This window comes from Haematobia irritans, chromosome 5 (assembly GCF_050003625.1).
Source record: "Haematobia irritans isolate KBUSLIRL chromosome 5, ASM5000362v1, whole genome shotgun sequence".
NCBI lineage: Eukaryota > Metazoa > Arthropoda > Insecta > Diptera > Muscidae > Haematobia > Haematobia irritans.
This window is the reverse complement of record NC_134401.1, coordinates 85,344,839-85,372,284: the sequence shown is the minus strand read 5'-3', so window position 1 is coordinate 85,372,284 and position 27,446 is coordinate 85,344,839. Positions and strand designations below refer to the sequence as shown.

The window sequence follows — 27,446 nt, the reverse complement described above, 5'->3', positions numbered from 1 at the left end:
GACCCGGAGAGGAACTGGCTCTTCAAAATGGGAACAAATCTACTTTAGCAAAAGTTGTTAAAAACAAACAAAAATTTTTTTGAATGTAGGAGAAGGGATTTTAATGCGAAAATGTAAAGTAAAAAAATTGTCGATAAAGCCTTGTTTTCGAGATATCGACATCTAAAAATCGGTATTTTCCTTTATATTTTTGTTGTCTGACAACAATTTTTCATGAAACGAATGAAATTGCGTTTTTGATAGAAATAGTACATTTTAAAGAGAAAATATTAAGTAAAAATTTTATCGGAAGAGCGTAGTTTTCGAGGTTCCGACCCTTGCAAATTTTTGTTTGTTTTTAACAACTTTTGCAAAAGTAGTTTTGTTCCTTAAAATATACTATTTTTACCAAATGAGCAAAAATTCCAGGATTTTTATGAAAAATACTTCCTTAATATTTTCTCGTGCTATTTTTAATTCTGAATTTTTTGAAAAATTGCTGCCATGTTGCAAAACAAAGACAAATTTTTAAATTTCCGCCTTAAAGCTGTGAACTCTCAAGATGTAAGGAAATTCCTAATTTTTAATGGCTTCTGAGTGCCTTGTAGGTTATTTAAAGGTATTTACGTATTGCTTTTTTAAATTTCATTTTTCTAAATGCTTTTGTAAACTTTTATCTTTGACTTCGCAGCACTTAAAATTGGCCCATTGCCTACATTTTGAGGATTTATTTTCAATGTGATAATACAGCGAGTTTGACAGGTTTCACTGAATATAGGTGGAATGCGGAAAAAGTAACACCCGAGCAACCGTGGTGCAATGGTTAGCATGCCCGCCTTGCATATACAAGGTCGTGGGTTGGATTCCTGCTTCGACCAAACACCAAAAATTTTTTCAGCGGTGGTATCACACCTCAGTAATGCTGGTGACATTTCTGAGGGTTTCAAAGCTTCTCTAAGTGGTTTCACTGCAATGTGGAACGCCGTTCGGGCTCGGCTATAAAAAGGAGGTCCCTTGTTATTGAGCTTAACATGGAATCGGGCAGCACTCAGTGATAAGAGAGAAGTTCACCAATGTGGTATCACAATGGACTGAATATTCTAAGTGAGCCTGATACATCGGGCTGCCACCTAACCTAACACCCGTCATAAACTCAAAATACTTCAGTTGAGTCAGCTAAGCAGCGAGTTCGATAATATCTAATATGTGCGAAGATGTTTCGAAAAGAATACTTGAGAATAGACTTATTTCAATGGGAGACTCCAAACCAAAATTTAGCGACATGCGAATCCTGGGCGCAATATAACAAAATGGACCTATATAAACTGTATATGAAATGCAGGATTCTGTTTTGTGTGGTTAAAAATATGCCAGTTTTTTTTTTGTAGCCATAGTAGAAAGTATTACTCGGCGAAAATATATGGATTCAGAAGTTTAGTTAAAAATAGTGTTACAAAGTAACAAGTCTCTTAATAAAAGTAGAAAACTTTATCTCAATTATGCTAAAATATGTTGAGAACATTCTTTTTGCGGACTTCTCGTTCACACTTTCAATGATATGTATGGAATTCGTATTATGCTCAGTGTGACAACGATTCTTGGATAATTTATTTCAACTCTTATTTCACTAGTTCATAAGACTCATTTAAAATCTCTTAACTTTGTGTCTAAATTTTTACGATGATAGCACTATGTCAATAATTATTTCTATATGTTTCGCACAGTGCATTAATTAAGCTCTTTGAATATAAATCGTTTGCTACGGTTCTAATATAGCCGAATATTCAGCTGCCCATCTCGCCACCCATTCGCTACGCCCAGGGCCGCAACTTCATTTCATTTAGATAGGTTATTGTGCTAGGATTAATAAAATCACTACAAAATTAGTATCAATAAGGCATATAGTGAAGTGAAATCTAACACATAATCATGTTCGCCATCACTGATTTCTGCAATTCCATAAAAGATGGAATTGTAATCTAAGCTATGTTAGCTATAGCAATTTTGCCACCCATGGATCATCCCGTTCTTTATCGGTCGTGTTGACTAATTGTATGGGTTTCGACATTTTAAATCGTTTTCTGAATATTACTTAGTAATTCTTAATGTACTCTGAAAAAAGAGATTAATGATTTCAACTCAGGATTTTTTTCGAATGATTTTACATCCTGTCTCAAATCTATAAATACACCAGAGATTACTCAAACTTAAGCATGTTCTCGACTTAAAATTACCACTCTTACACACTTATTCTCACGACATGTATAACATTTGCGACATAAAGGGTGATACGGTCAAAATTTGGTCAAGGGCATAAGCGTAGGAAGGCCTCTGGGGAGGGGGCTTAGACCCCCCCAGAAAAAATTTAGCCCACCCCCAGAATTTGAAAACCTATTTACGATTTTACATTTTTATAAAAATTAAACAAGTACATACAACCGCACAAACTTCCGCTAAAGACTTTCATGCACAATCAAATTACTTGGGGTGTGGTAGCAGTTGCCGATGGCAATGTTTGAAGTCTGATATTTATGAAATAGAGCTGTGATTGAATTGGCGGAGAAGCGACTCGTCATAGAACGAATGTCGGCGAAAATATATGGATTCAGAAGTTTAGTTAAAAATAGTGTTACAAAGTAACAAGTCTCTTAATAAAAGTAGAAAACTTTATCTCAATTATGCTAAAATATGTTGAGAACATTCTTTTTGCGGACTTCTCGTTCACACTTTCAATGATATGTATGGAATTCGTATTATGCTCAGTGTGACAACGATTCTTGGATAATTTATTTCAACTCTTATTTCACTAGTTCATAAGACTCATTTAAAATCTCTTAACTTTGTGTCTAAATTTTTACGATGATAGCACTATGTCAATAATTATTTCTATATGTTTCGCACAGTGCATTAATTAAGCTCTTTGAATATAAATCGTTTGCTACGGTTCTAATATAGCCGAATATTCAGCTGCCCATCTCGCCACCCATTCGCTACGCCCAGGGCCGCAACTTCATTTCATTTAGATAGGTTATTGTGCTAGGATTAATAAAATCACTACAAAATTAGTATCAATAAGGCATATAGTGAAGTGAAATCTAACACATAATCATGTTCGCCATCACTGATTTCTGCAATTCCATAAAAGATGGAATTGTAATCTAAGCTATGTTAGCTATAGCAATTTTGCCACCCATGGATCATCCCGTTCTTTATCGGTCGTGTTGACTAATTGTATGGGTTTCGACATTTTAAATCGTTTTCTGAATATTACTTAGTAATTCTTAATGTACTCTGAAAAAAGAGATTAATGATTTCAACTCAGGATTTTTTTCGAATGATTTTACATCCTGTCTCAAATCTATAAATACACCAGAGATTACTCAAACTTAAGCATGTTCTCGACTTAAAATTACCACTCTTACACACTTATTCTCACGACATGTATAACATTTGCGACATAAAGGGTGATACGGTCAAAATTTGGTCAAGGGCATAAGCGTAGGAAGGCCTCTGGGGAGGGGGCTTTGACCCCCCCCAGAAAAAATTTAGCCCACCCCCAGAATTTGAAAACCTATTTACGATTTTACATTTTTATAAAAATTAAACAAGTACATACAACCGCACAAACTTCCGCTAAAGACTTTCATGCACAATCAAATTACTTGGGGTGTGGTAGCAGTTGCCGATGGCAATGTTTGAAGTCTGATATTTATGAAATAGAGCTGTGATTGAATTGGCGGAGAAGCGACTCGTCATAGAACGAATGTCCACCGTTTCAACAGCCGTTGCAATAAATTTGCATCACTTCTTACGGTGTGATCCCAATTCAGTGTTTTGAATGTGAATTAAAAAATTGTGTGATATTTTCCCAAATAAATAATTTTTATTTATTCGTTTTTTATTTGATTTTTGGTCGACCTATTTGTTTGAATATTTTCAAAAATTATCGATTTTTCTATAATGGATTTAGCATTTTTGTGGCAAAATTTGAATAATTTTTACCATTTTATTTATTCTTACTCTTTTTTTAAACTATTTGAAAAAAGAAAACAAAACATACGCATTAAAATATGAAAAAACTGAAGTAAAAAACTTCCTGTGTAGTTAATATAATTAACTTCTTTGTGAGGACATTTTTGGAAGTGCTTTTAAAGTTGTGCCTTTAAAACAAATCCCATTTTTTTTTGCTGGGAAAAGTGTGGAACTACTTTTAGTTGCTTTATTATATATTATTTTGATGTCTATATTTTATTCATTTTTATGAAATAAAACAATAATTGAACCTATTAGTTCAGTCTATAAATTTTAAGCTAGGGGGGCTATAGCCCCCCCTAGGAAAGTTGTCTAGCTACGCTAATGGTCAAGGGAAAACGCTCGGTGAAATCGTTTATTTAAAAAATCTAATTAAATTTCTTTTTCAAGTTCAATTAGTATAAAATTCAGGAAAAATATTCAGTTAGGCTTTCGCTTTTCCAAATCCGAATTGCCGGGCCTCACGCTTGACACCTGCCATCGGATTTTGTACAGCCACCTTGTCCACCTTCTTCGCCGCAGAAAGCCAGTTTGCCTTGAACTGCTGCTCGTCCTTAGTAGTTTTTTGGGTCTTCTTTAGGTTCCGCTTGACAATAGCCCTGTATTTCTCAATTGGGCGGAGCTCTGGAGTGTAGGGAGGGTTCTTGTCCTTGGGAACCACCTGCACGTTGTTGGCGGCGTACCACTCCATGGCCTTTTTACCGTAATGGCAAGATGCCAAATCCGGCCAAAACAGTACGGAACAACCGTGTTTCTTCAGGAAAGGCAGCAGACGTTTATTCAAACACTCTTTCACGTAAATTTCTTGGTTGACAGTCCCGGAAGCTATGAAAATGCTGCTTTTCAAGCCACAGGTACAGATGGCTTGCCAAACCAGATATTTCTTTGCGAGCTTTGACAGTTTTATGTGCTTGAAAATATCTGCTACCTTTTCCCTTCCTTTTACCGTATAAAACTCCTGTCCCGGACGCTTTGACGTAGGTTTCGTCGTCCATTACCACGCAGTCAAACTTCGTCAGCATCGTCGTGTACAGCCTCCGGGATCGCGCTTTGGCCGTCGTATTTTGTTTATCATCGCGATTTGGAGTCACTACCTTCTTGTAAGTCGATAGTCCGGCTCGTTTTTTGGCTCGATGCACGGTTGTAGACGATACACCCAGCTTATTTGCGGCATCTCGGAGAGAGAGGTTAGGGTTTCGCTTGAGACTACCGGCAACTCTCTTTGTCGTCTCAGCGGCTTCCGGTTTTCGATTTCCCCCCGATCCAGACTTCCTGGCTGTCGACAAACGTTCCCCAAACACTTTAATTACATTTGTAACGGTTGATTTGGCAACTTTTAGCGATTTTGCCAGCTTTGCGTGCGAGTAGCTCGGATTTTCGCGATGCGCGAGCAAAATTTTGATACGCTGCTCTTCTTGCTTGGACGGCATTTTAACAACTGAAGAGTGAATTCCAAAATCAAAATAGGAGCAACATTCTACTCACACAAACCTTCAAAATGAGGGGTGTTCAGGTTTTTTAAATGCAAAATTGAAAGAAATACGTCAAGTTTATATTGCCAAATTTTGACCGTATCACCCTTTATTTAAAATAGGTTAGGTTAGGTTAGGTTGAAGAGAGGATTCATGTTGCCCGTATCATGTCGGCTGACATACACCCGAGCCAGTATTCGGCTTGTTGGGCGCTCTAACTTCTTCTTTCCAGCGAACCCTTCTTCGTCTCTAACGAACTCTGTGTCTCTAACGAATTCACCAACTTATTTTTTATACATACTTATTTAACTTTTTGCCTGGTAAAGGCATGGCATCGACAAAGGGAGTGTTCCAACGTCTCATCATCCTCAAAACATGCCCTACATGCATCATCCTCTGCTGCTCCTATTTAGCACAGATGTGCTCTCAATTCTAGGTGTCCGGTTATTATTCGCACGGTCCTCCTGACTGTCGTCCTACTCTGCTTGAGTTGTTCTCCAGTCTCTTTGTTATGTTATCTGGGTCACCATTTTTAAAATAACTATAATCAATTATTACCGCTTATTTCATTCACGATACAAGAATAAGGTTTTTATTTATTGGCATTGAGTAAAACACCGAAATACTCTGGTGTTTTACCATTAGTACAACTACAAAAAGAAAAACACTCGGAGTAACAGTGCCAGTGTCGTGTGGTGTTTCTATTCTTGACTACCACAACCATACGTTGTTCATACAAATGCGTCAACATCGGTTAAAAACGATAGCTAATAACAGTTGGCATCGCAACTTAGAAACCACATATGTTAAGTATAGGGTGTAGTTTTTCTCGGTTGTTTCCAGCAATCTTGGCACTCGTATTACAGCTAAGCATTAGCATTGAGTATGGCATTTCTACTTTTCAACTGCAAATAGCAGTAAAAAATTAGTACCGCGGATGGTTCCGGTGCATCGGATCTGTTCTCTGGAATACACCATGACATCAAGACGGCATTGCAACACCATATACTTAAAGAAATCAAATAAAACACAATTGAATTCGAATACACCAAAGTATGTATTTAATATTACTTCCTTTGCTCCATCGAAATGTATGAGTTTGTGTTGTGTGTATGAGTGTGTTGTTTTAAAGTATGAATAAGTAAATTTAATTGTAAAATATCGCTTATAAAACTTAGAACGAGAAAAGCATTTCATTAGTTAATACAATAAACTTTCGTTTTCTTATGATATTATGAACAATGCATATATTCAAGCCTTCAAGGAGGAACAACCCAATCATTTTATATTTGCTTGTTTCTTTGCGAATTTCAAATTAACGTTAGCAACTGCATAAATATGTATGGTATATGTACAATTTGTTTGGTTAGATTATCCTCGACCAGAGCTCATATGAGACATGTCACAGAATAGAGTAGATGTGGTCAAATTACCAATGGATTATATGATGCTTGTTGTACAAAGTGAAACAATGTGTATTTTTGTATTTAACATAGTTATTAACCCTGGACAGTCATCATTCGTCAAAATGACGACGCGTAATTTCATTTTCGATTTAAAATACATTTTGGCCGATTAGGAAATGGTAAATTTAACTTATACCAATTCAACCGTTTTATGAATTTTCGTCTTATACTAATTAAAAACAAATTGAATAAGGAAATAAACTCAATTTTGGTTCTTATTTTTGCTCACGATGCAAATTATAGCGTCGTGAAATAAGCCGTAGTCAAAATGACGAAGGATGACGTTAGTGTACAAAAAATAAGGATGACTTTCCAGGGTTAAAATGCATTGTTATTATTGTTGTGAGGGGAAATAAAACGCCATTTATTTTATATTATTATTATGGTAATTATTTATAACACATTCTTATTCTTCTTATTCATTTAGGGATAGAGTTTTTATGGTAATAGTCATAAAATAAAATTACAAATATGTATGTATTATGAAGGTATGTATGTGTAGGTAGGTGTCTGAATTACACAAACATATTTATATATTTATTCCTTTCAATTATAAAAATAAAATGCAATAAACATACACTTATGCTTACTAACTAAAATTTGATAGTTTTATTAAAACTAAACTTATAATAATAAATTAAACTAACATTTGTGGTTGGCATTCATCCTCATAAGCGATATTGAACGCCATAAAGGTTTTACAGTCAACGAAATTGAATACGTAAATTATCCTGGTCCTAAGCAAATAGTAATTTGTTTATATAGTTTACATATGCCATAATAAGTGTTTGTTTGTGTGTGTGTGTGTGTATACTATGTATATGTCTATGGGGTTTTCGTGCTAATTGTTGTCTCACATTTTTGCTATTTGTTCTTATGAAGTTTTTCGCAAGGGGCATGAAATGGAATCATATTTCATTAAACTCATCTTAAAAATATATGAATATCGGAATAAATCTGAAAGAGGAAAAAAAGTAAATGGTTAGTTAGTGTTGCGTCAAACATATTTCTATTAAAGGAGAGTTTTAAGTAGGGCGAAATCGATTTTCTCATAGAAGTTGAACTCAACGAAATCAACTAAAAATATTAACTGATACAATTAACTTTTTAATTAAATTGGAAAATAGTGTCAGAATTAAGAAATAAAATTACTTCAACTAAAGGGAAGATAATTGTAAATAAATAAATAACAAGTACACAGAAAAAAATATCACCAAAATATTTCCAATTAAAAAGTTAATTGAAGTTGGAAATGTTTTCAATTAATAAATTAATTTATACAATTAACTTTTTAATCAAGGTAGAAACATCAAGTTAATTAAGTAAATGATTGAAAATTTTAAAATGTTTAATTAAAAAATTAATTGATACAATTAACTTTTTAATCAAATTCGAAAGACTAAGTCAGTTAAAAAAAGTGATGAACATTTTATTTATTTTATAATTAAAAATGTATTTCAAACAATCATTTGTCAACATATTCCAAATAAAAACTCTTAAGCCAGTTCAGAAAGTAATTGAAACTATTGACCTTGTTCAATTAAAAAGTTTATTGAGTTTTGCAATCAACATCAATTAAATTTTTAATTGAATCAATTAAAAAATTAATTGAAATTTGCTAATGAAATCAATTATTTTTTTAATCAAGAACTTTTTCTATGTCCAATTAAAAGTGTGATTGATACTATTATTTTCGTGATTGAGGACATTTCAATTAAAATATTAATTCGATCAATTAATTTCGTGATTGAATCAGAAATTTGTTTTGTGTGTAATTGATTTCCTTATTTAACCCTTCCGACCCCGAATTTTTATAGGTATCGCTATTTTTTTTTTTTACTTTTAATCATGTTGAAGTCATTTAAAAAGCTTGTAGCCAAAATTTCTGGTCGCCACGCCCAATCGTTTAGGCGGTAGAGAATGTTGCTTGTGGGCAACTTTGGGCAATTATGACTACAAAATAGTTTGTTTTGTAATGATAGACGTATTACGTTTTATTGGATTTTTTTTTAAGTTTTTTTGTTATTTTACACTAAATATATACTCAAATACATTCACGAAGAAATATTTGTACTCACGCACTTCATGTGGGTAGGAATTCACGCTCACGCCAATTCACGAAAAGAAAAGTCATACTCGCGCACGCTCACACATGAACAACGTTTATGCCTCACGCTTTCGCACGAATCACGACAATTTTCGTAATTCACGACAAATCTCGTGATTCACGAATATTTTCGGAACACGGCAATTTTCGTGGCTCAAAAAAATTCTCGTAATTCACTATATTTCTCGTGACTCACGCTATTGAAATCTTAAGCGTGATTAAATAAGTAAAGGTGATTAAAATCGGTGAGCTTGAATTTAATCGTTAACGTGAATTTGTTCGTGATTGTGACTTTTTGTGTCTCAGTTTTACCGTGATTGTGAATTTTATCGTGAACATGAATTTTATCGTGAAAGTCAATTTTATCTTGAGCGTGAGTTGGACCGTGAGCGTGAGTTGTGTCGTGAAAGTGAATTTTTATCGGGAGCGTGATTTCGAAGAAATTTTACTCACTCACAATCACGAACACAATTTGATTTTTACTCACGCTCACGCGCCACGTGCTTTGGGCTATACCAAAACATGGACCGATTCACACAATATTCGGAAGATTTAGTTATGGACCCAAAATACCTCTAGATTTCTAATTTCAGGCAAATCGGAGAAACGAATTCTCAAAACCCCAAATCTGGGGTCTATTTTTATCACAACCGATATAGCCCATCTTCGAACTTGACCTGCTTGCAGACAAAAAAAAGGATATGTGCCAAATTTCAACACTATTGTGTCATTATTGAAGGTTGTAGAGTAATTGCAAAAGACAGACGGACGGAGAGACATGGTTATATCTTCTTAGAATTTCTTCCTGATCAAGAATATATACTTTCGAAAATCGATATTTAGATGCGTTACAGGGGGAATGGAAACTTTTTATATCCCCATTACCATTCTATGGTGGTGGGTATAATTAACCTTCTAATGCCCAAACCCGCCTTTAGGCGGGCTTCATTTTATAAGGAAACTTTTAGTAAAACACACCTTAAGACAACAAAAATGGGCAAAATAAAAAGAAAACTTATTTGAAACTATTCAAGAGGTTTTGCAGCATATGCTGAATTTTACCGTATAATTTTTTCTTGCTTAGTTCTCTTGCTTTTGTGTCGTTAACAATGCAAATTTAATCAGCTGGCAAAAAAAAATTGGGGCATTAGAGGGTTAATGACATCAATTAATTTAGTAATTGAATCAGAAAATTGTTTTTTCTATGTAATGGATATATTATTGTCATTTTTTGTTGAGTATTGAACTTTTAGGGGTACTATATTTAAATCCTTAAAAAAATAATCTAGGGGCTATAGCATGACAATAAAAACTGTATACATATGTCTTGTATCTGAATTTTTCTCAAATTAAGGGTGTGGTCACAGGAGCGTTTTCGAAATATCTGGATACCGTCTTTGGGCTCCCATCGTGATGTTATGTATCCAACAGGAGCTAAAAATGTTTGCTGTTTTGACAATGGTGACGAGTTCTGTTTTTTTGATTTCTGTCAAATATTTGCCCAAAGTGACCGTACCGTATGATATAACACCAACGAACGAAAATATAACAGCATACAAAGGCTTCTGTCTAGCACCTTTTTGGTATGAGTGATACAAGATCAAAAGAAAATCCTCCATTTTCCTGGATAAGTTAATAAAGCCCCTGCATATCGCAGCCAAGCACATGAAATAATTCTTTGATGCCTGTATTTATTGAGACGGATTGAATTTTACACAGCTGGTACAGGGAGCGCACAACAATGCGAAAACATCCATGACACTTGGATTCTATTTTTAGCCTAACCTAAAGATGCTTTAAAAAATCTATTGACCTCTGGTTCTTAATTTTTTTTTATATACGAACGGTCCCATCGCCCACTTTCCCGCCCCTTCCGACCGCGAGGGCCTCGTCCCCATGACGTAGGGACAGCGTACACACCATGATCCCGACCATGGCGGGGTGGAGGCAGAGGGATTTTACCAGCTACAGAGAAGGACTCATCAGCCGGATATATTAAAACACAATATCAAATATTAGGTTATTCAATAAAAACTAATGTATTAGTTATCCAAATATGCTAAAATTCTAGACTTCATCATATCAATACTTGTTAGTGTCAACTAGATGATAGATTGAATTAAAAATAATGCACATCCTACCAATAGGCTCCACAGAAGCATAATTCGAACGTTGAAAATCGATGTAAAGAAACTGGTAATTCCTAGATGCCCTAAAGGGAACATTTATCCTAATCCTAGATATCAATTCCGAGCATGGAATATCCCCACTAACTAACCTATACATCATCATGGAGCTCAACATCGTCCGTCGGCTCCTAAGGCAAATTAATCAGCCTCAATCTAGAAGTGTATGAAGGAAGAACAAAATCACTGTTCCAATGAAGATGTCTCAAAGCGAACAACAAGAACTGCTTCTCAACCGATTCTATCCTATCAATGTAAACTTCATACTGAGGATCCCACACGATAGAACCATACTCTAGAATGGGTCTAACAAGGGCAGTAAAAAGCCTCTTTGTAACATAAGGGTCCGAAAACTCCTTCGCCCAACACTTTATGAATCCTAGAACCCCATACTGATTTACCCTACACCAATCATCAAAGCGATCCAAATCACCTTGTAATAAATGCACCTGACCAGAATTATCAAACGAGGAGAATAACTTAATGTCATCAGTATACATCAAAATCCTAGAGTTAACTACGGACTGAGGTAAATCGTTTATAAATAACAAAAATACGACAGGCCCCAAATGACTACACTGAGGCACCAGGGTTGGCCTGTCACAAACTGTGACTTTTGCGACATACATTTGCGAAGGTATAATACGTATGTCGCAAAAGTCGTAAACCTACTGTAGAAAATCAAATTTTGAATAGAATAAATCCTGAACATTTTTTAATTTAGTTTGACAGCATTCGCTGTGAGTTTCTGCAGAAATTTGTGAAAGTTTTCCCATGGTCAAGCCTATTTTCTTAGGTGGTATCGAAATTCCCGTTGGTGAGTGTGCAAAATACCTTGGGGTTATATTGGACGAGAAAATCCAGGGTTACCCTGTACTCGTGTAAAAGGCAATAGGGAAAAGGTGGGGACTAAAACCGAAAATTGTGAACATTCCTAAGAATTGAAACTTCTTCGCACATAACATCGTCTTGGATATCATCGAATTCGCTGCCTAGCTGACGCGACTAAAGTATTTTCAGTTTGCGACTTTTGTTACTTTTTCTACATTTACGACGCATATGTGACGTTTACAACTTTGCGACAGTTACAAACCTAAAAAAGTTTGATACAGTCCATCTCTGTGAGGCACACCTGATGGGACATCAAAGCACTTTGAATAGGAATCACCAAAAGACACAATCTGCGTACGGCAATCAAGATACGACGAAATCCAAGCCAAAAGTGTACTGACCAATCCAATCCTATCCAGCTTATATAACAAGAGCTTATGATTCACCCGGTCAAAAGCCTTACTAAAATCTGTATAAATAACCTGAGTCTGATTCCCAACAACAAACTGATAACATGAGAAGTAAATTCCTTAATATGATTATTTTTAGGTCAAAAAACTTTTCAATCACATGGTAGTAGAGGCTAGTTATACGCTCTTACCCCAATTGGGCTTTCCACACTCACCGTCCCCTGTTCCTTTGTTGACTGTAGCCAACAAGGTGGGGACGAATGATTCTAATAGTCGAACTTCGCTAAAGGAACCTTTTAAAAAATGTAGCACTCCTTAGGCTAAATTGATTTCAAGAACACAGCGTTTTCGTTTCCATTTCCTTGTATTCTCCTTTTAATGAATTTCTATACAGTGAAATTTTCTATGCAATGAAATAAATTTGCATGTGTGCGTTTTTGTCTCCTGATATATTCTTATTTCCCACAAAATAGTTCAGAATTTCTTAAAATTAGTATGGCACTACAGACATTCTTGCAATTTTGAACTCCAACTTTTCCTTCAAACTATAAAATTTTCTTAACAAGTGAAAACAAATTGAAAAATATGTCAATATGTCTAATAATTTTCTCGAATTTGTCGAAATATATGTACTTATTTTCGTTCGTAATGCAGTTGAGTTAATTTTTACTTCTACGGGGAAGGAAAATCCTTCCTGATGCTCTTTAAGCTACACAAATAGAAAGTTTGAAGGTTCGTTCGGATAGTATTTAATGCATTTCTCACACATACCTTATTTATCTCTGAGGTTAACATATCTGGATCTTATTATAACTCACAAACTTACGATTCTAAGATTCTATCTTAGATTTTAAACTTTTTCGACCGTTTTTATACCCTTCACCACCACTATGTTATAAATATATAACCTTATATACATGACAGTAAGGTTCGAATTCAAAGGTAAAACGACTAAAAAATTCTTCCGATAAATATTCTGGGATGGGCTAAAATTATTCCGGAGTGGTTAATCACCCCCACTACCCCTCTAACTACACCACAAGTTGAGGAGTTAAAAAGATATAGCAATTTGGAATACTATAACATTCCAAAAACTGAACCAGTGAGCTCTAAACCTGTCTGAGTCATTGCAGCACATCGTCCTATTTACACAAGTGAAGTAATAAATTATGGAAATAAATAGGATAGGATGCAACCTATCCTGCATATATGGTTTCGACCTAATTCCCTATTATTTTAAAGAAATTTGAGGAAAATGTATATGATTTGAATAATGTAGTTTCTACAAAATGAAGAAATTGTCCGGTCCCACGTCATTATATCCATTATATTGGGCCTATTTAAATTAACAAACAAACGTCTGTTTAGTTCAATTACTAATCAATTTTTCTGTATGTTATTGTAAACATTCATGGGATAAGATATCACTACCTGTGGTATTACAATGGACATAATAGTATGAGTCTGTAACAACTAGAGAACATCCCGTGTGATAATTCCCGCGGAACATGAATGCAATTTACATTACTAAGATATATTCAAAACTCCAATATAGTTTGGTTTTTGTATGGGAGCTGATGTCATTACTTACACAATTTAGGAAAGATCATAATTTACAAATCCATTGGTATTACTGCTGCTACTATTACTGCTCGATGATGTTGATGTAGAAGACACAGAACTTTCCGAGCAGCTACTATTCGAAGTATTGTCGTCGGCAAAGTCGGCAGTATTGAAGGACTGCTGTTGGGGATTATAGAAATTCACCGCAGCTGATGAAATCTGTTCGGCAGTATCGTTTAGTATAGTATCTGTAGTTGTGGTACTCATACTAGTACCATCGAATACATTGGACTCATGCGATTGATTTATAGACGAGTGAATATTATTGGCATCTTCGTTATCATCCTCATTATCATCGTCGTATTCACGTGCGAAGTTTTCTTCATCTTGTCCAGTGGGAGAAGACACATTTTCAGTTACATTACTGTAATCATTCTCATTATGGTCTTGCTCATCGATGTCATCCGAGTTTGTCTCTGTTTTAAAGAGCCTTCTTTCCTCTTCATTACGTTTTTGTTCTTCTGTGTTGTTAAAACTCGTAGAACTATTATCCCTTATTCCATTTTGATTATCATCATCTGAACTATGCATTTCGCTGCTGGTTTGTGTTGCTAGATTGTTTGTTTCTTCATTATCATTCATTGTGGTAGGTGCATTAGGCGAATTTGTTGCTGTTTCTGTTTGAGGTTGTTCTATCTTAACCGCAGGAGAAGTACTTTCATCCATATCGTTTTGTTGGGGACTATTTGCAGAACCTGGTAAATCCTGCTGTTGTGATTCTACACGATTGGAATCTAATCCTTCAAGACTTGCATTACTAGATTTTGTTGTAAGCTTAGTTTTTAGTTCTATCAGTTTTACGTTATCACTTTCGCTTTCATCGCTTGATGTTGCAGAATATTTTTGTTTCCTATCATCCTCCTCTAAGTGTGTTTCCGTTCTCTCTTTCTTATCGATTTTGGGTTGTTTACTAACGTTTTCTGTTTGGGACGACTTGCGGATCTTTCGCTTACGTTCATTATTTGCTTGCTCTTGCTGCTTTCTGAGTGGTTCGTTAATGGCTTTAACGCGCCAGGAATCTTCCTCTTCGCTGGGATCTTCTTCATTCGAGATATTCGTTGTACGATCTTTTTTTAGTTTTTCTTTTTGCCTCCTCAACCTTTCGCCAATCGCCATAACAAGAGCGAAATTCTTTCCGATATGACCGTTGTCTTCCTCTTCTTCGTCATCATCATTATCACTGTCCACGGTATCATCATTGTCAGCTCTCCTTCGCTTTCGCGTATTATTTTTCGATGAACTTAGGCATGTAGTGCTTCTGGTCTTCTGTGCTCTTCGCCTTTTTCTTTGATTTGTGTTCAGTTTTTGTGCACCAGATAACACATATTCATCATCACTTGAGGATCCACTTGATGTCCCATTACCTAATTCTGAATTGGATGAAAACGCTGAGCTACTGGAATGGCTGCTTTCACTGGGCAAACGTTTGCCACGGCGTTTAGGTGGATTATTAGAATCGGCCTTACTGTTTCTTAACGCATACTTGGATCGTCTCATTCTAGACCTGTCACTCCTTTGTTGTATAGATAACCGCAGAGCTGCGGAGGTACTGGCCCCAACATTATATACTTCACTGGTGCTTTGAGCATCATTTCTTGCAGCATTAGACGGTTGCTGGTTACGCTTCTTTGCTTCCACTAAGGCTGATATTTTAATACGTCCAGATGATCTTGTTTTCCTCTCGGCACTGCCGTCGCCATCCAATTCCTCTTCACTTGTACTAAATGTGGTTTTGTTCAATGGCTTCGATTCATCAACAAATACCACGTCCGAGTCCGATGCAGAATCCAAACTAACCATTTCTGGTGTACGCAAATGTGGAGGTTTGCGTTCCAAAACAAACTCGCACTCGTCACTGCTACCCGATGTCAGTTCTATATTATCGGCGACCGTTACCGCAGATTGTGCAGCATTTGCGTTACCCTGCGGTGCAGATTGGGAACTTCCAACGGATGTTGATGGGTCTTCTGGTTCGCCTCTCAAATCGATGACATAGCTTACACCCTCCTCTACACCAGAACGCACAGAGCCACTGGTTCCCGATGCCGTTAATTCTGCTGCTCTGCCGCTCCCATTCGATGTCAAACGATTATGTATTGTTAGATTTATAGCTGTAAAAGAGTTTAAATGAGTATTTAATACTCTGGCATAACTTGGAACATATGCATCATCATAATCAAAAGTCCCACCATTTGTCGATGAAGTGTTTGGTATAACAACGGCCGAATCATCCGCTACATCAATTTCATCATTATCTGTCGTATCGTCCGAAGAGCTGAATTCGATGACAACATCTTCACTTGATTGTGGTGAATATTCTACTACCCGATCATATCCAATCATATCATACGGAGACCTTGCGAAATTATTCAGTTCGTGAATGAAATGAGCAGTTTTGTTGCCCAAAAATGTTTGCAATCGTCGACGGAATGCTGGAGATAATATATTCATAAGAATTAATGCTGAGTTGATGGATTCCAAGACAGTATTGACATCATGCTGCGTTTGCCTCAATAGACATTGAAGATCTCGGCTGATCCAAGGCACCAGACGATGGATTTGTGCTGGATTATCCCTGAAATAGAAATAGAAAATGTATACATATTGTAGATACAATGATACAGGCAATTTGAATAAAGCCATACTTTTCTACATTGACAAAAAGGGAAAACTTTATAATATGTAGAAGTAACACAAAAAAAACTATGAAAATATTTATTCAAAAGTACCCAGTAATTTAAGAAAAGTGCAGAGGTAATATCCGCTTTCGTAGCAAACCAATTAAATAAACCCAAAAAGTAAACGGAACATTAATCAAAACAGACTGGGCGTAGAAAAATGATACCTGTGCGAGGAAAATTCAATAATCTAAGTTGTAAACGCAAAGTTGTAAAGGCAAAGTTGTGAATGTCGTAAACGTCACATACGCGTCGTAAATGTAGAAAAAGTAGCAAACGTCGCAAACTCAGTCCCTTCAGCTAGGCAGCGAATGATATCTAACATGATGATATGTGCTAAGAAATTTCAATTCTCAGGAATGTTCATAATGTTATTAACGAGTTTAAAAAAATAGAGAATAGAATTATTTCAATTGGAGACTCCAAGCCAAAATTACTATCAACTACTTGATGGTGTAGTAAACGTGTAATGTAATGGACTGGTTTTGTGGAATTAGCGGTGGCACTCTTAGCAATTGGTTGCGGCTGTATCTCGCCGGAAGCTGGGGGTTCTTTCCGCTCTAATCCATACATTCAAATTTGAAGTGCCTGGTGTTATAAATTTTTAAACGATTTGATTTTGAACGCATAACAATGGACAGTTACACCTTTGAATTTGAATATATATCGGAAACGGACGGACGGACATTCTTCAGCTGACTACACCATTGTTCCGATGGTCGGCATTCGTTCATCCTTTCTTTCCAAAATTTCTGCAGAAACTGGAAGGAAGGAAAACTACTTAAGTCTTGCATAAGTGAATTTTTGTTTAGAGAGAATTTTATGAAATCACTTTTTGGCTTATTTCCAATTTCCATACTAATTAAAATCTTTAAAAATGTAGCTAGTGATGCAACTAAGGCTTGGTTGGACATTATGAACCATACAAACCAAGAATAGTTTGAAGTTGCAAATGAGAGATGTAAAACCAATAGAGTTTTGACTAAATACAATATAATATATAAATTCAGTGATTGATATTTTATGATTGAAGCAACTTTAATGAAAAATTAATTGGATCAATTAATTACGTGATTGAAACCAAAAAATATTTTATGATTAACTAAATGAAAATGGAAATACATGAATGACAAAATATGTTCTTTTTATACCACCATACTAAGTTTGTCATTCCGTTTATAACGCATCGAAATATTGGGATGGTATTCTGAGCCGATCTAGCGACGTCCGTCCGTCTGTTGAAATCACGCTAACTTCCGAATCAAACAAGCTATCAACTTGAAGTAGCCAGGATATAAACAGAACCCCAGATTTAAAAAAAATATATCCAATTCGGTTCACATTTGGTGTACTATGTATATGCAGTATATGGTCTCTAACTACCATGCTTAGATGGTTCCATATAAACCGATCAAGAACAAAAGTGTTTATATTTATTTATTTATACCCATATTCAAAGCAATTTACTGGCAGTTTATCGAGTAGTTTGTGTGGTAACAATAGGTTTAAAATTTTCGTTAACGTTTTTGAATATGAGGGTTAGTCCTTACGCATTAACTTAAAGTAACATTAATTCATCATTAAGGTACAATACCATGCAATATTTACTTATTTAGGTATTTAATCTGCCTTTTATCTAACGTAGACCTAATATACAAAACCTATTCTGGTTTTCACATATTAGTTTTACGTATTCGCACATTAGCAAGATTTTAAACGAAATGTATGTTCTTAGTTTAGCAACATATATGAACTCCAAAAAAAATTTTTAGCGTTATGTTTCATCATAGAAATCGGTATAAACGGGAAGTTAGAAAAGCCAAATTTTAACCAAAGATACACGATTACACTAAAACATGTTTTAGTTTGGTTGAAACAAATAAAAATGTCAACTTATGGACTATCGTAACACAATTAAAACCATTATGAATATCTATAGTATATGCCCAAAAATCTGAATTTAATAGACATTCAGATTTTTGGGCATATACTATAGATAGATTGGGCATATACTATAGATTGAGTAATAACAGCAAGCCGCGAAGGCTTTTGTATTACATGTCTAATAAATGAAATGAAATGAAAGTGTCGGAGAAATAATTAATTATAATTTCCAATTAATACTGTGATCTGTATGATTAAAGCAATTTTAATCAAAAAATTAATTTAGATATTGAATCGGGAAAACATTATTCTGTGTGGTTACGTTTCTCTCGAGGAGCACCTCTCACACATTTTGTAGGCCACATATCGAGAGTCCCAAACACATTTTGCTATTGCACTGGCCGCGTCTCCACTTTTTTGTAGGTCATATTTTGGGACTCCCTTGGTGAGGTATAGTGGTAGCCCGATATTTCAGGCTCACTTAGACTATTGAGTCCATTGTGATGCCCCAGTAGTGAACTTCGCTCTTATCACTGAGTGATGCCCGATTCTATGTTAAGCTCAATGACAAGGGACCGCCTTTTTATAGCCAAGTCCCAACCACATTGCAGTGAAACGACTTAGAGAAGATTTAAAACACTCAGAAATGTCACCAGCATTACTGAGGTGGGACTCCCAAACACATTTTCGATTTAGTGCAAACCAACAAAATATAATATAAATTATTTATTCGCATAAAAGGCGTCAATTAAATGCGATATTTAATTGTTATAGCCGAGGCCGAATGGCGTTCCACATTGCAGTGAAACCACTTATAGAAGCTTTGAAACACTCAGAAATGTCACCAGCATTACTGAGGTGGGACTCCCAAAAACACTTTGGATTTATTACAAACGAACAAAATATAATATAATGTATTTATTTGAATAAAAGTCGTCAATTAAATGCGATGTTTAATTGTTAAATCTTTAATAATTTGTGAAATTTAATATGTTTAAAAAACTTAATTTTTTCTGGGAGCTTTTAACTTTGCTTTCTTCTCTTTCTATCTAAAACTAAAAAAGGACAACATAGGTAAAGAATATTGTAATATGTTATAATTAATATAAAACAATAAATAAGAAAAAATATAAGTACTTTTTGGTTTCCTTGAAAATGTGTTTCCCTCGTGTTGCATTATCTTTTCCCCCATTGGCCTTTCATGCTAAAATTATTTCTATTTCAAATTTTTGGGAGCGATCCTACATCCAAAATATTCGATAATTGTATTTATATTTTGCAACCAAATACGAAAATGTTACTCCATAAGAATAGCTTCAGTGGAATGGATTTTTTAGGAATTAATACATTTGTCAGTAACTTAAAAAATTATCAACTAAAACAAATTGTTCATCATATATTCTTTAGCAATTAAAATATACTGATGAAGTCAAATGTGTACATCTTGTATTTATGTGCCAAATCGCAAAGGTTTCTACTATATAATAAACATCGCTATCTTACCTATAGTATTGTGAACTACTTTCTCGAAATCTTCCAGTTATATCACATACTGGCAAGGCATACAATTTTCGGTCGTATACATAACGCCTCCATAATTGGCTTAGGGTACTGTCGGGATAATCTTGACGATATAAATCAATCAGCTCGCCCCGGTACACATATTGATTGCGTAGATTGCGAAATTGGGCAACGCGACTATTGCCACCGGAAGCGCCAAGATTACCAGACGAAGACACAGCACCACTCCCATTGTTGCCAGGGTATATGAACAAGGGACGATGAACACGTTCATTCCAAGCTTCATTGCGACCAATGCTAAAAAAAGGTTTACACAATTACATAAATTGCCATTCTCTTCCGTATATTCTTTAATATGAACTTACTTTTGACTTACTACACCAAATATACGCATTTGTGTTAGATCCATTTCAAATTGGGGATGGGCAATCTGTACTGTGGGCGGTTGGACATGATACTCTTCAAATTGATCTTCAGACTTTACATTGTGAATGATGGATTTGAAGGTTTGCTTGCACAAAGGACATTCCGGTTTTACTTTACTCCACTCGCACAGACACTTGAAACAGAATTGATGCATACACGAGTCGGTGAAGCACTTGTTTTTGCAACGACCCAAGCAAATGGCACAATTCGGAGGGGGTGAAGCAGCACGTTCACCATTGCCATCGGCAGATGTTCCAGCAGTTGGATTTGCGACTTCCTCCGTTTCACTCTCGCTGCTACTCGAAGACCTTGGCAGTTTTAATTCCAGACGTGGTAGTAATGGTGAGAAGGTTTCCTCTAAGGTAGGCTGTTGCTGTTGTTCGACAACAACACTCTCTCCCACACCAGTCCCATTGATATCCTCACCGACATTTGGGTTAGACAATGAGATGTCTCCCGTTTCTTGGGCAACATTATTTGCTTCCATTGGTATTTGATATAAATTTTCACTATGTTGTGTCGAACTAGTATTATTCGTTCCGCTGATAGATGCTGAAGAATTGTTATTCAATAACTCCATTACACTCTCCAAAAGATCCATATGGATGCAGTACTGAATTATTAATCACTAAGCAGTGCCCTATTGAGTCTCTCCGTTTTTTTTTATGAATTTATTAAAAAATAGTCAAAATTTTTTCCTAAAGACGGAATGTCTACATTTTTTTCTCTGCTATTTCTTTGTATAATTGAACACACACTTCATCGCTACTACTTATCCATTCATTCATTCATACGAGTGACATTTGTTCGGCTGTCATAATTTGTTTTTGTTTTGTTGTGTCTCACTTCAATTGTTTTTGGTAACGGATGAAATTATTTAGGATTCATACAACTGTAGTAATCAGCATTTTTTAAATAATGATCACTATTAATAAATTAATAAAGGAGAAAATCATAGTACATGTACCATGAAGAAATATTTTTTTTTTTTTCGATTAAGAATTTTTATGTTTACGAAAACGAGGAGAACTGCAATAAAAACCGATAGTTATCGATATCTTCAGAAAACACACGGCAACTCTCTTTTGCAATTCTCTATGTGTTTTTCGCACAGACTTTATATTGATATTTTCTAAGGACTATGGAAATTCACTTAAATCTTTTGACTATTTCCAGTTTTAGGAAAGGCATTAGGAATTATCCTAACAATCAATGCAACAGCGGCCATTCCAGAATTTTCTGTTCCTTCGAATTGAACCCATTTTAAGTTGTTCACTATAGTAGCCTTAGTTTAAGGGGGCTATTCTTACTAGTCTCTTTTAACTGCGAATCTATGTACATACACATCAGTAAATAACACATCTTAATCTCGGAAAAATCACTTATTTGAGCTGAAAACCATGGTATGTGCTTTTATACACATATAATAACTTCAATTTTGTTTTAATTACACCGATGTTACTACAAAATTATTAATAAATAAGCACGTTCCCAGAGAGAATAAAAACACAAGAGGACGAAAATTTCTCTTCTACAAAAACAACAAATGTCAACCGTATAGATGTCGCACAATGCCTGCAGCTTTGGTATTACCGACGTTGCGTTCGAAGCGCTGTTTTGATAAATTGTTTATAAAGGCATCGGAAGTTATAATTTCAATTTGTTTGCCAAAAAATTCAATAGAATGAAAAGATTTATATAAAAGAACATTTGTTATTACAATGTAGGTTCTAAATCATATTTTCCTTATGCGCTTTACAGACTATCAGGTATTCCGGACGACAGTGCTCGTGTCGGACATATCCCATATATTGTGCACACTATAAGGTAAGTCCGAAGGCATAATCGATACTGCTGCATGTTTATGGAATCGATAACACATTTACCGATTATTTAGCCATCGCCGACAAGTCGTATCGATCCGACACACTGTAAGATTCTTTACAAACACCGACATTCCGTCCGGAATAACTGATAATCTGTAAAGCGCATTACGTTTCATTAATGCGCTTTACAGACTATCAGTTATTCCGGACGACAGTGCTCGTGTCGAACATATCCCATATATTGTGCACATTATAAGCTAAGTCCGATGGCATAATCGGTACTGCTGCATGTTTATGGGATCGATAACACATTTACCAACTATTTAAGCGGACCTTAGACGGTCGGATAAACACTCCGACAGAGGTTCGTCTATTTGTTGTGTGTTCGTTCAAGTTTTGCCCTTACACTGCACGAACAAATGTGATGACAACATGAAAAAATAAGAAGAAGCATAAACAAACAATGAAGTTGTACGAAGATTTATGGGTGAAACCATTTTTTACTGAAAAAATGGAAGAAAATAATAAAAAAAATCCTGGTATATGTGTCAAAACAATGATTCCTGAAGTAATCCACATTTAATATATTACAAATTACTTGATGAATTTAAAATAAGGGCTGTTTTCTTTTTGCACTGGATACAACATTTGTATGGGCTATCCAGAACATCGTTGCACTGGTGTTCTATCCAGAACATCTCATCAGTGCAAGTCGCGCCGATCTTGCCAGATTGTGTTTTGATAAAGTGACGCTTCATCGATTCACAATATCACTTTATTGTGACTAATTTAGCGAAAAACATGAAATTCAAAGTGGTATAGTGTCATAAATAATCGCAGCAGTAAATATTTATTACTAATTGGAGCATTTCATACATTAAAAATGCAAGATTTCACTTCTTTTCTGTGATTGTTTTTGAACAGCTGATGACAGTGTTGCATATTTTTGGAGATGTCCTGGATAAACGAGTACTCTGTTTTCTTTTAGTCCTTCACGGCTTAGGGTATCCAGTGCTAAAAGAAAACAGCCCTATACTTGTCGCCTGGTTTCCCATAGATTGGAAGTGGAATTTTTCCACGTTTTTGCCACAATACTGGTTTAGATTTATGTATTTCTTTAATTTTCAACCAGAATTGGCGATCCATCATTAATTTCATTGCAGAAATGCCTGTTTTTAATGTAAAAATAAATTTGTCTTTGATAATGTTTGTCGAACATCCCCTTACACTCAATGATTTGTACCACCCAACCAGAAAAAATCAAAGTTGTTTTGATTTTATGCCAACACGTCCCCGCGACAGCCGAACACGACCTTACACAATCGGATTTGTCGCCGCAACGTGTTGTGTCGCAGGGTTTATCCGACCGTATATGGTGCCCTTTAGTCAACGTCGACAAGTCGTATCGATCCGACACACTGTAAGATTCTTTGATGGATGCTACCCTGCCAACATTTTTTGAATTTGGGGACGCTTCTGAGAATCCCCACTACGTCGAAAACAGTCGTATACGATATCCAAAACTCCTCGGAAAAGCGCCGTCACTATTGAGAAGTTGTACCACGCCAAGTTACTACAAAAAAGTATCGCATGAGTGCAATTATTAGGAGCCCTTCTGGATACATTTAGAAGGACGCCAATAAGAGCCCCTTCAAACAATCAGACAAAGTGCATTTTAAGATAGTTGTAAAAGAATCATTGTGGTCAAGTAAAACACGATTGTTTAGATGTTTATTAATTTTATGAAACATTTATAAATTCTCATAAATATAACATTTATACGACTATCACATCACATTTAACACATTTTTATGCATTAATAAGAGATTGATGTTGAGTTACAAGATGTAAGTTAAATGTTGTAGCGTCTATCAGCCAGTACTTTTATTCCCAATGGAGGCAGCGTGTCTGGAAATATATTTGAAAAACTATCAATTTATTCCATTTGGAAAGTCGAAAATTGTTCACCAATTTACTTTTCACAATTTTAAGCGTAATAACTATGTTTTCAGCACTTTATTTTCGTTTTCATTGAAATAAATTATAATAAGCCAGTTGCGCTTGGTGTTTCACAAAATATAAAATGGCTCTTGTAACAATAGTGATGGCAAAATACTTTTATGCGAATAGTGATGGCAAAATACTATCACAATTGGCGATTGTTGCAGTGTCACTTACGAGTCTGTGGTAGCGATGAGGATGAAATGGAACATTGAAATGCTGGCAGGGTACTTGCTTTTATAAAATTACATTTTATTTTTCCTTGGGCAATTGATCTGCTACTCCTTTGTATATTTTCGGAACAAAAATATGATCCGTGTTTGCGTTATAAACCCACACATATAGTTTTAATAAATATATTATTTCTTAATTCACATTGCATATGGCGCCATGCTATAAACGTCAGTTTTTCAACTCGAAAAAACAAAGTACCACAAATGGAAACAATTTCGCTTGTTTTTCACATTTTTTGGTATTGTATGGATTTTCAACGCGAAAGCCGAACAGAGTACCAGCCTTAAGATATAACCCTGCCAATATTTTTTGAATTTGGGGGCGCTTCTGAGAAACCCCCCTACGTCGAAAAAAACGGTCGTATACGATATCCAAAACTCCTCGGAAAAGGGCCGTCACTATTGAAAAGTTGTACCACACCAAGTTACTACAAAAAAGTATCGCATGAGTGCAATTATTAGGTGCCCTTCTGGATACATTTAGAAGGACAATAAGAGCCCCTTCAAACAATCAAACAAAGTGCATTTTAAGATAAGGCCGGTACTCTGTTCGGTTTTCGCGTTGAAACTCCATACAAAATTAAAAAATGCGAAAAACTAGCGAAATTTTTCCATTTGTGGTACACCCAGAAAAAAGTGCCTTCGAAACTAAAGGAAAAAATTTTCATCAATATAGTTTATTCATTTTATTTCCATTAAGGTAAATTTTTGTGAAAAATAATAAAATTTACTCGTTTCAGTAAAAAAATCCTAAACTGTAAGCAGTTAGGAATAGTTCATTAACTAGAATAAGGCATGGAATTTTACTCATACTATTTTCTTCGCTGGGTATAAGAATTTACAAATGAAAAAGAAAATTTTATTCACCGATAACAAAGCATTCGTAAAAATAAACGAAAACCGAACTAAAACCAAGTTTCCTCAAAATTAGTAAAATTTCTTATAAAATGATAATTGCGACTTCCTTTATAATAGAAAGTTTTTCATACATACGAACAACACTTGGTATAGAAAAATATTTTAGTTCATTCGTACTAAGAAGTATGCAATCCTTTCAAAACTTAAGGAAACACACTTGTTAGAATATAGGAAATTTTCTTAAATTTCTATTGTCTACCTGTAATCGATACCTGTCATCGTAATCGATGTGTTTGCGCGTGGGTGTAATCGATATATTTGCGCGTCGGTTGTTTGGCAACCCTGGAAGCAAACAGACAGAATTTCTATAAGAGTAAATAAAAGTTAAAATTTCTTTGGATATTCATCGAATATAAACAGCAAAGGACATCCGATTGCCTCCAAGCAATTGATATGGATGGTTCCCTGCACCCTGACATGGATTGTGACGTGGTAGAAGAAATTGTACCTAGTTTTTCAAAACATAAACAAACCATGGAGACTGGCAGAATATCAAATGCCCAAACAACAACAAACAAAATGCAAAATAAATCAAACGATCGCAAACGACAGCGTTTAGAAAGCATCATTTCACCCATTAACGTTGACATTTCTTCATTAACGGAGAAATTAGCTAATCATGTGCCCCAAGACCAAAACAAATATGGCTTATTAAGCGTTTTAGCAGATATGGACATAGAGAATGCCCCCCCGCCAGCTAAACAACCAAGGCTATCTAAAGACAAAATGAAACCAACAAAAGAGAAACCCAAGTGGTGCATCAATACCAGAATTTTCATTTAAAGTGCGAAATGTTAACAAAAATAAAAGTAAGTTATACTTTACTGACCCAGCTGTGCATACAGCTATGATGTCTTTGCTTAGAGCAAAAAACATACACTCATATTCCTTTACCCCTAAGGAATTAAAACAAGAATCTTTAGTACTGCGTGGAATGTACGCAAAAACAGACGTAAACGTAATAAAAACTGATTTGGACACAAAGGTACCCGACACGGTCGCAGCAGTGACCAAGTTTAGAACGCCCATGTCTATAAAAAACAACACAGACACTAACCTCTTCCTAGTCATTTTAAAGCCAGGCAAAAGCCTTACTGACGTTTCGAACATCTACGAGATAGAAAAGCAAATTATAACGTGGGAAAAGCCCAAGAAAAAAGACGGCGACACTCAGTGCCACAGATGCCAGAGGTGGGGTCACATTTCTCGCAATTGTAATTCCAGTTATAATTGCGTTAAATGTGACCAAAAGCACTCCCCAGGAGAATGCCAGAGGACACGTTCTGACTCCTCAGCGCCATATTGTAGCAATTGTGGCAACTCCGGTCACCCAGCTAACTGGAAAGGATGCCCGGTATATAAAAAATATATGGAGGCTAGGAAACAAAGACTAGACAAAGCAAGGCAAGAAAAGGCCGCAGCTACTAATAATGTAAATAGGGCCATTAATATGTCTCTAAGAACACCAGGCAAATCTTTCGCCAGCCTATTAAAACCGCCCGCTCCTCAACAGAAAGTTCTTCAAAATAAACCGTCTTTCATAGATGATTTTCTCAAACTATCAAGCTACTTCTTAGAACCCCAAGAGCTAACTCTTGAGCAAGAAATCACAGTCTTCCTTAACGAATTTCAAAACATGTCAAAATCTGAAGCCAAAGTCGAGTTTCTTCGGCTACTCAATAAAGTCAAAGTTCAATATGGATATGAACCATAGAAATTTGAATTTTCTAACATTCAATGTCCGTTCTCTAACAGATAAAAGTAGACAAATTGAATTGAGTAAAACCCTATATCATAACAATATTGATATTGCATTCATCCAAGAAACTCACCTAAGAGCTAAAACAAAAATT

General features: G+C 35.5%; 1 protein-coding gene across 5 annotated transcripts; it reads right to left on the bottom strand.

Moving 5' to 3' along the window:
• Positions 1-6,521: 6,521 nt before the first annotated feature.
• On the bottom strand, positions 6,522-22,113 carry Topors (Topoisomerase I-interacting protein). 5 transcript variants are annotated; one of them, XM_075312033.1, is made up of 6 exons: positions 21,959-22,112; positions 20,555-21,540; positions 20,172-20,486; positions 16,296-16,681; positions 14,075-16,217; positions 6,522-7,906 (listed from the first exon to the last, which is right to left on the bottom strand). In XM_075312033.1, exons 2-5 carry the CDS (start codon positions 21,214-21,216, stop codon positions 14,080-14,082), a joined length of 3,501 nt encoding a protein of 1,166 aa, XP_075168148.1. In that variant the 5' UTR covers positions 21,217-21,540; positions 21,959-22,112; the 3' UTR covers positions 6,522-7,906; positions 14,075-14,079. The 5 variants fall into 5 exon arrangements, with proteins under 5 accessions (XP_075168148.1, XP_075168144.1, XP_075168147.1 ...); XM_075312029.1 differs by having other exon boundaries at positions 14,075-16,681; positions 21,959-22,113; XM_075312032.1 differs by having other exon boundaries at positions 14,075-16,681; positions 20,555-21,460; positions 21,959-22,102.
• Between the last annotated feature and the right edge of the window lie 5,333 nt (positions 22,114-27,446).

Excerpts from the sequence above, each read along its gene's own strand:
- Topors (XM_075312029.1), bottom strand. The coding sequence starts at position 21,216 with ATGGATCTTTTGGAGAGTGTAATGGAGTTATTGAATAACAATTCTTCA. Across the intron at positions 20,487-20,554 it reads TTTGGTGTAGTAAGTCAAAA|CATTGGTCGCAATGAAGCTT; the intron begins GTAAGTTCATAT and ends ACCTTTTTTTAG. Across the intron at positions 16,682-20,171 it reads AGTAGTTCACAATACTATAG|GGATAATCCAGCACAAATCC; the intron begins GTAAGATAGCGA and ends TTTCTATTTCAG.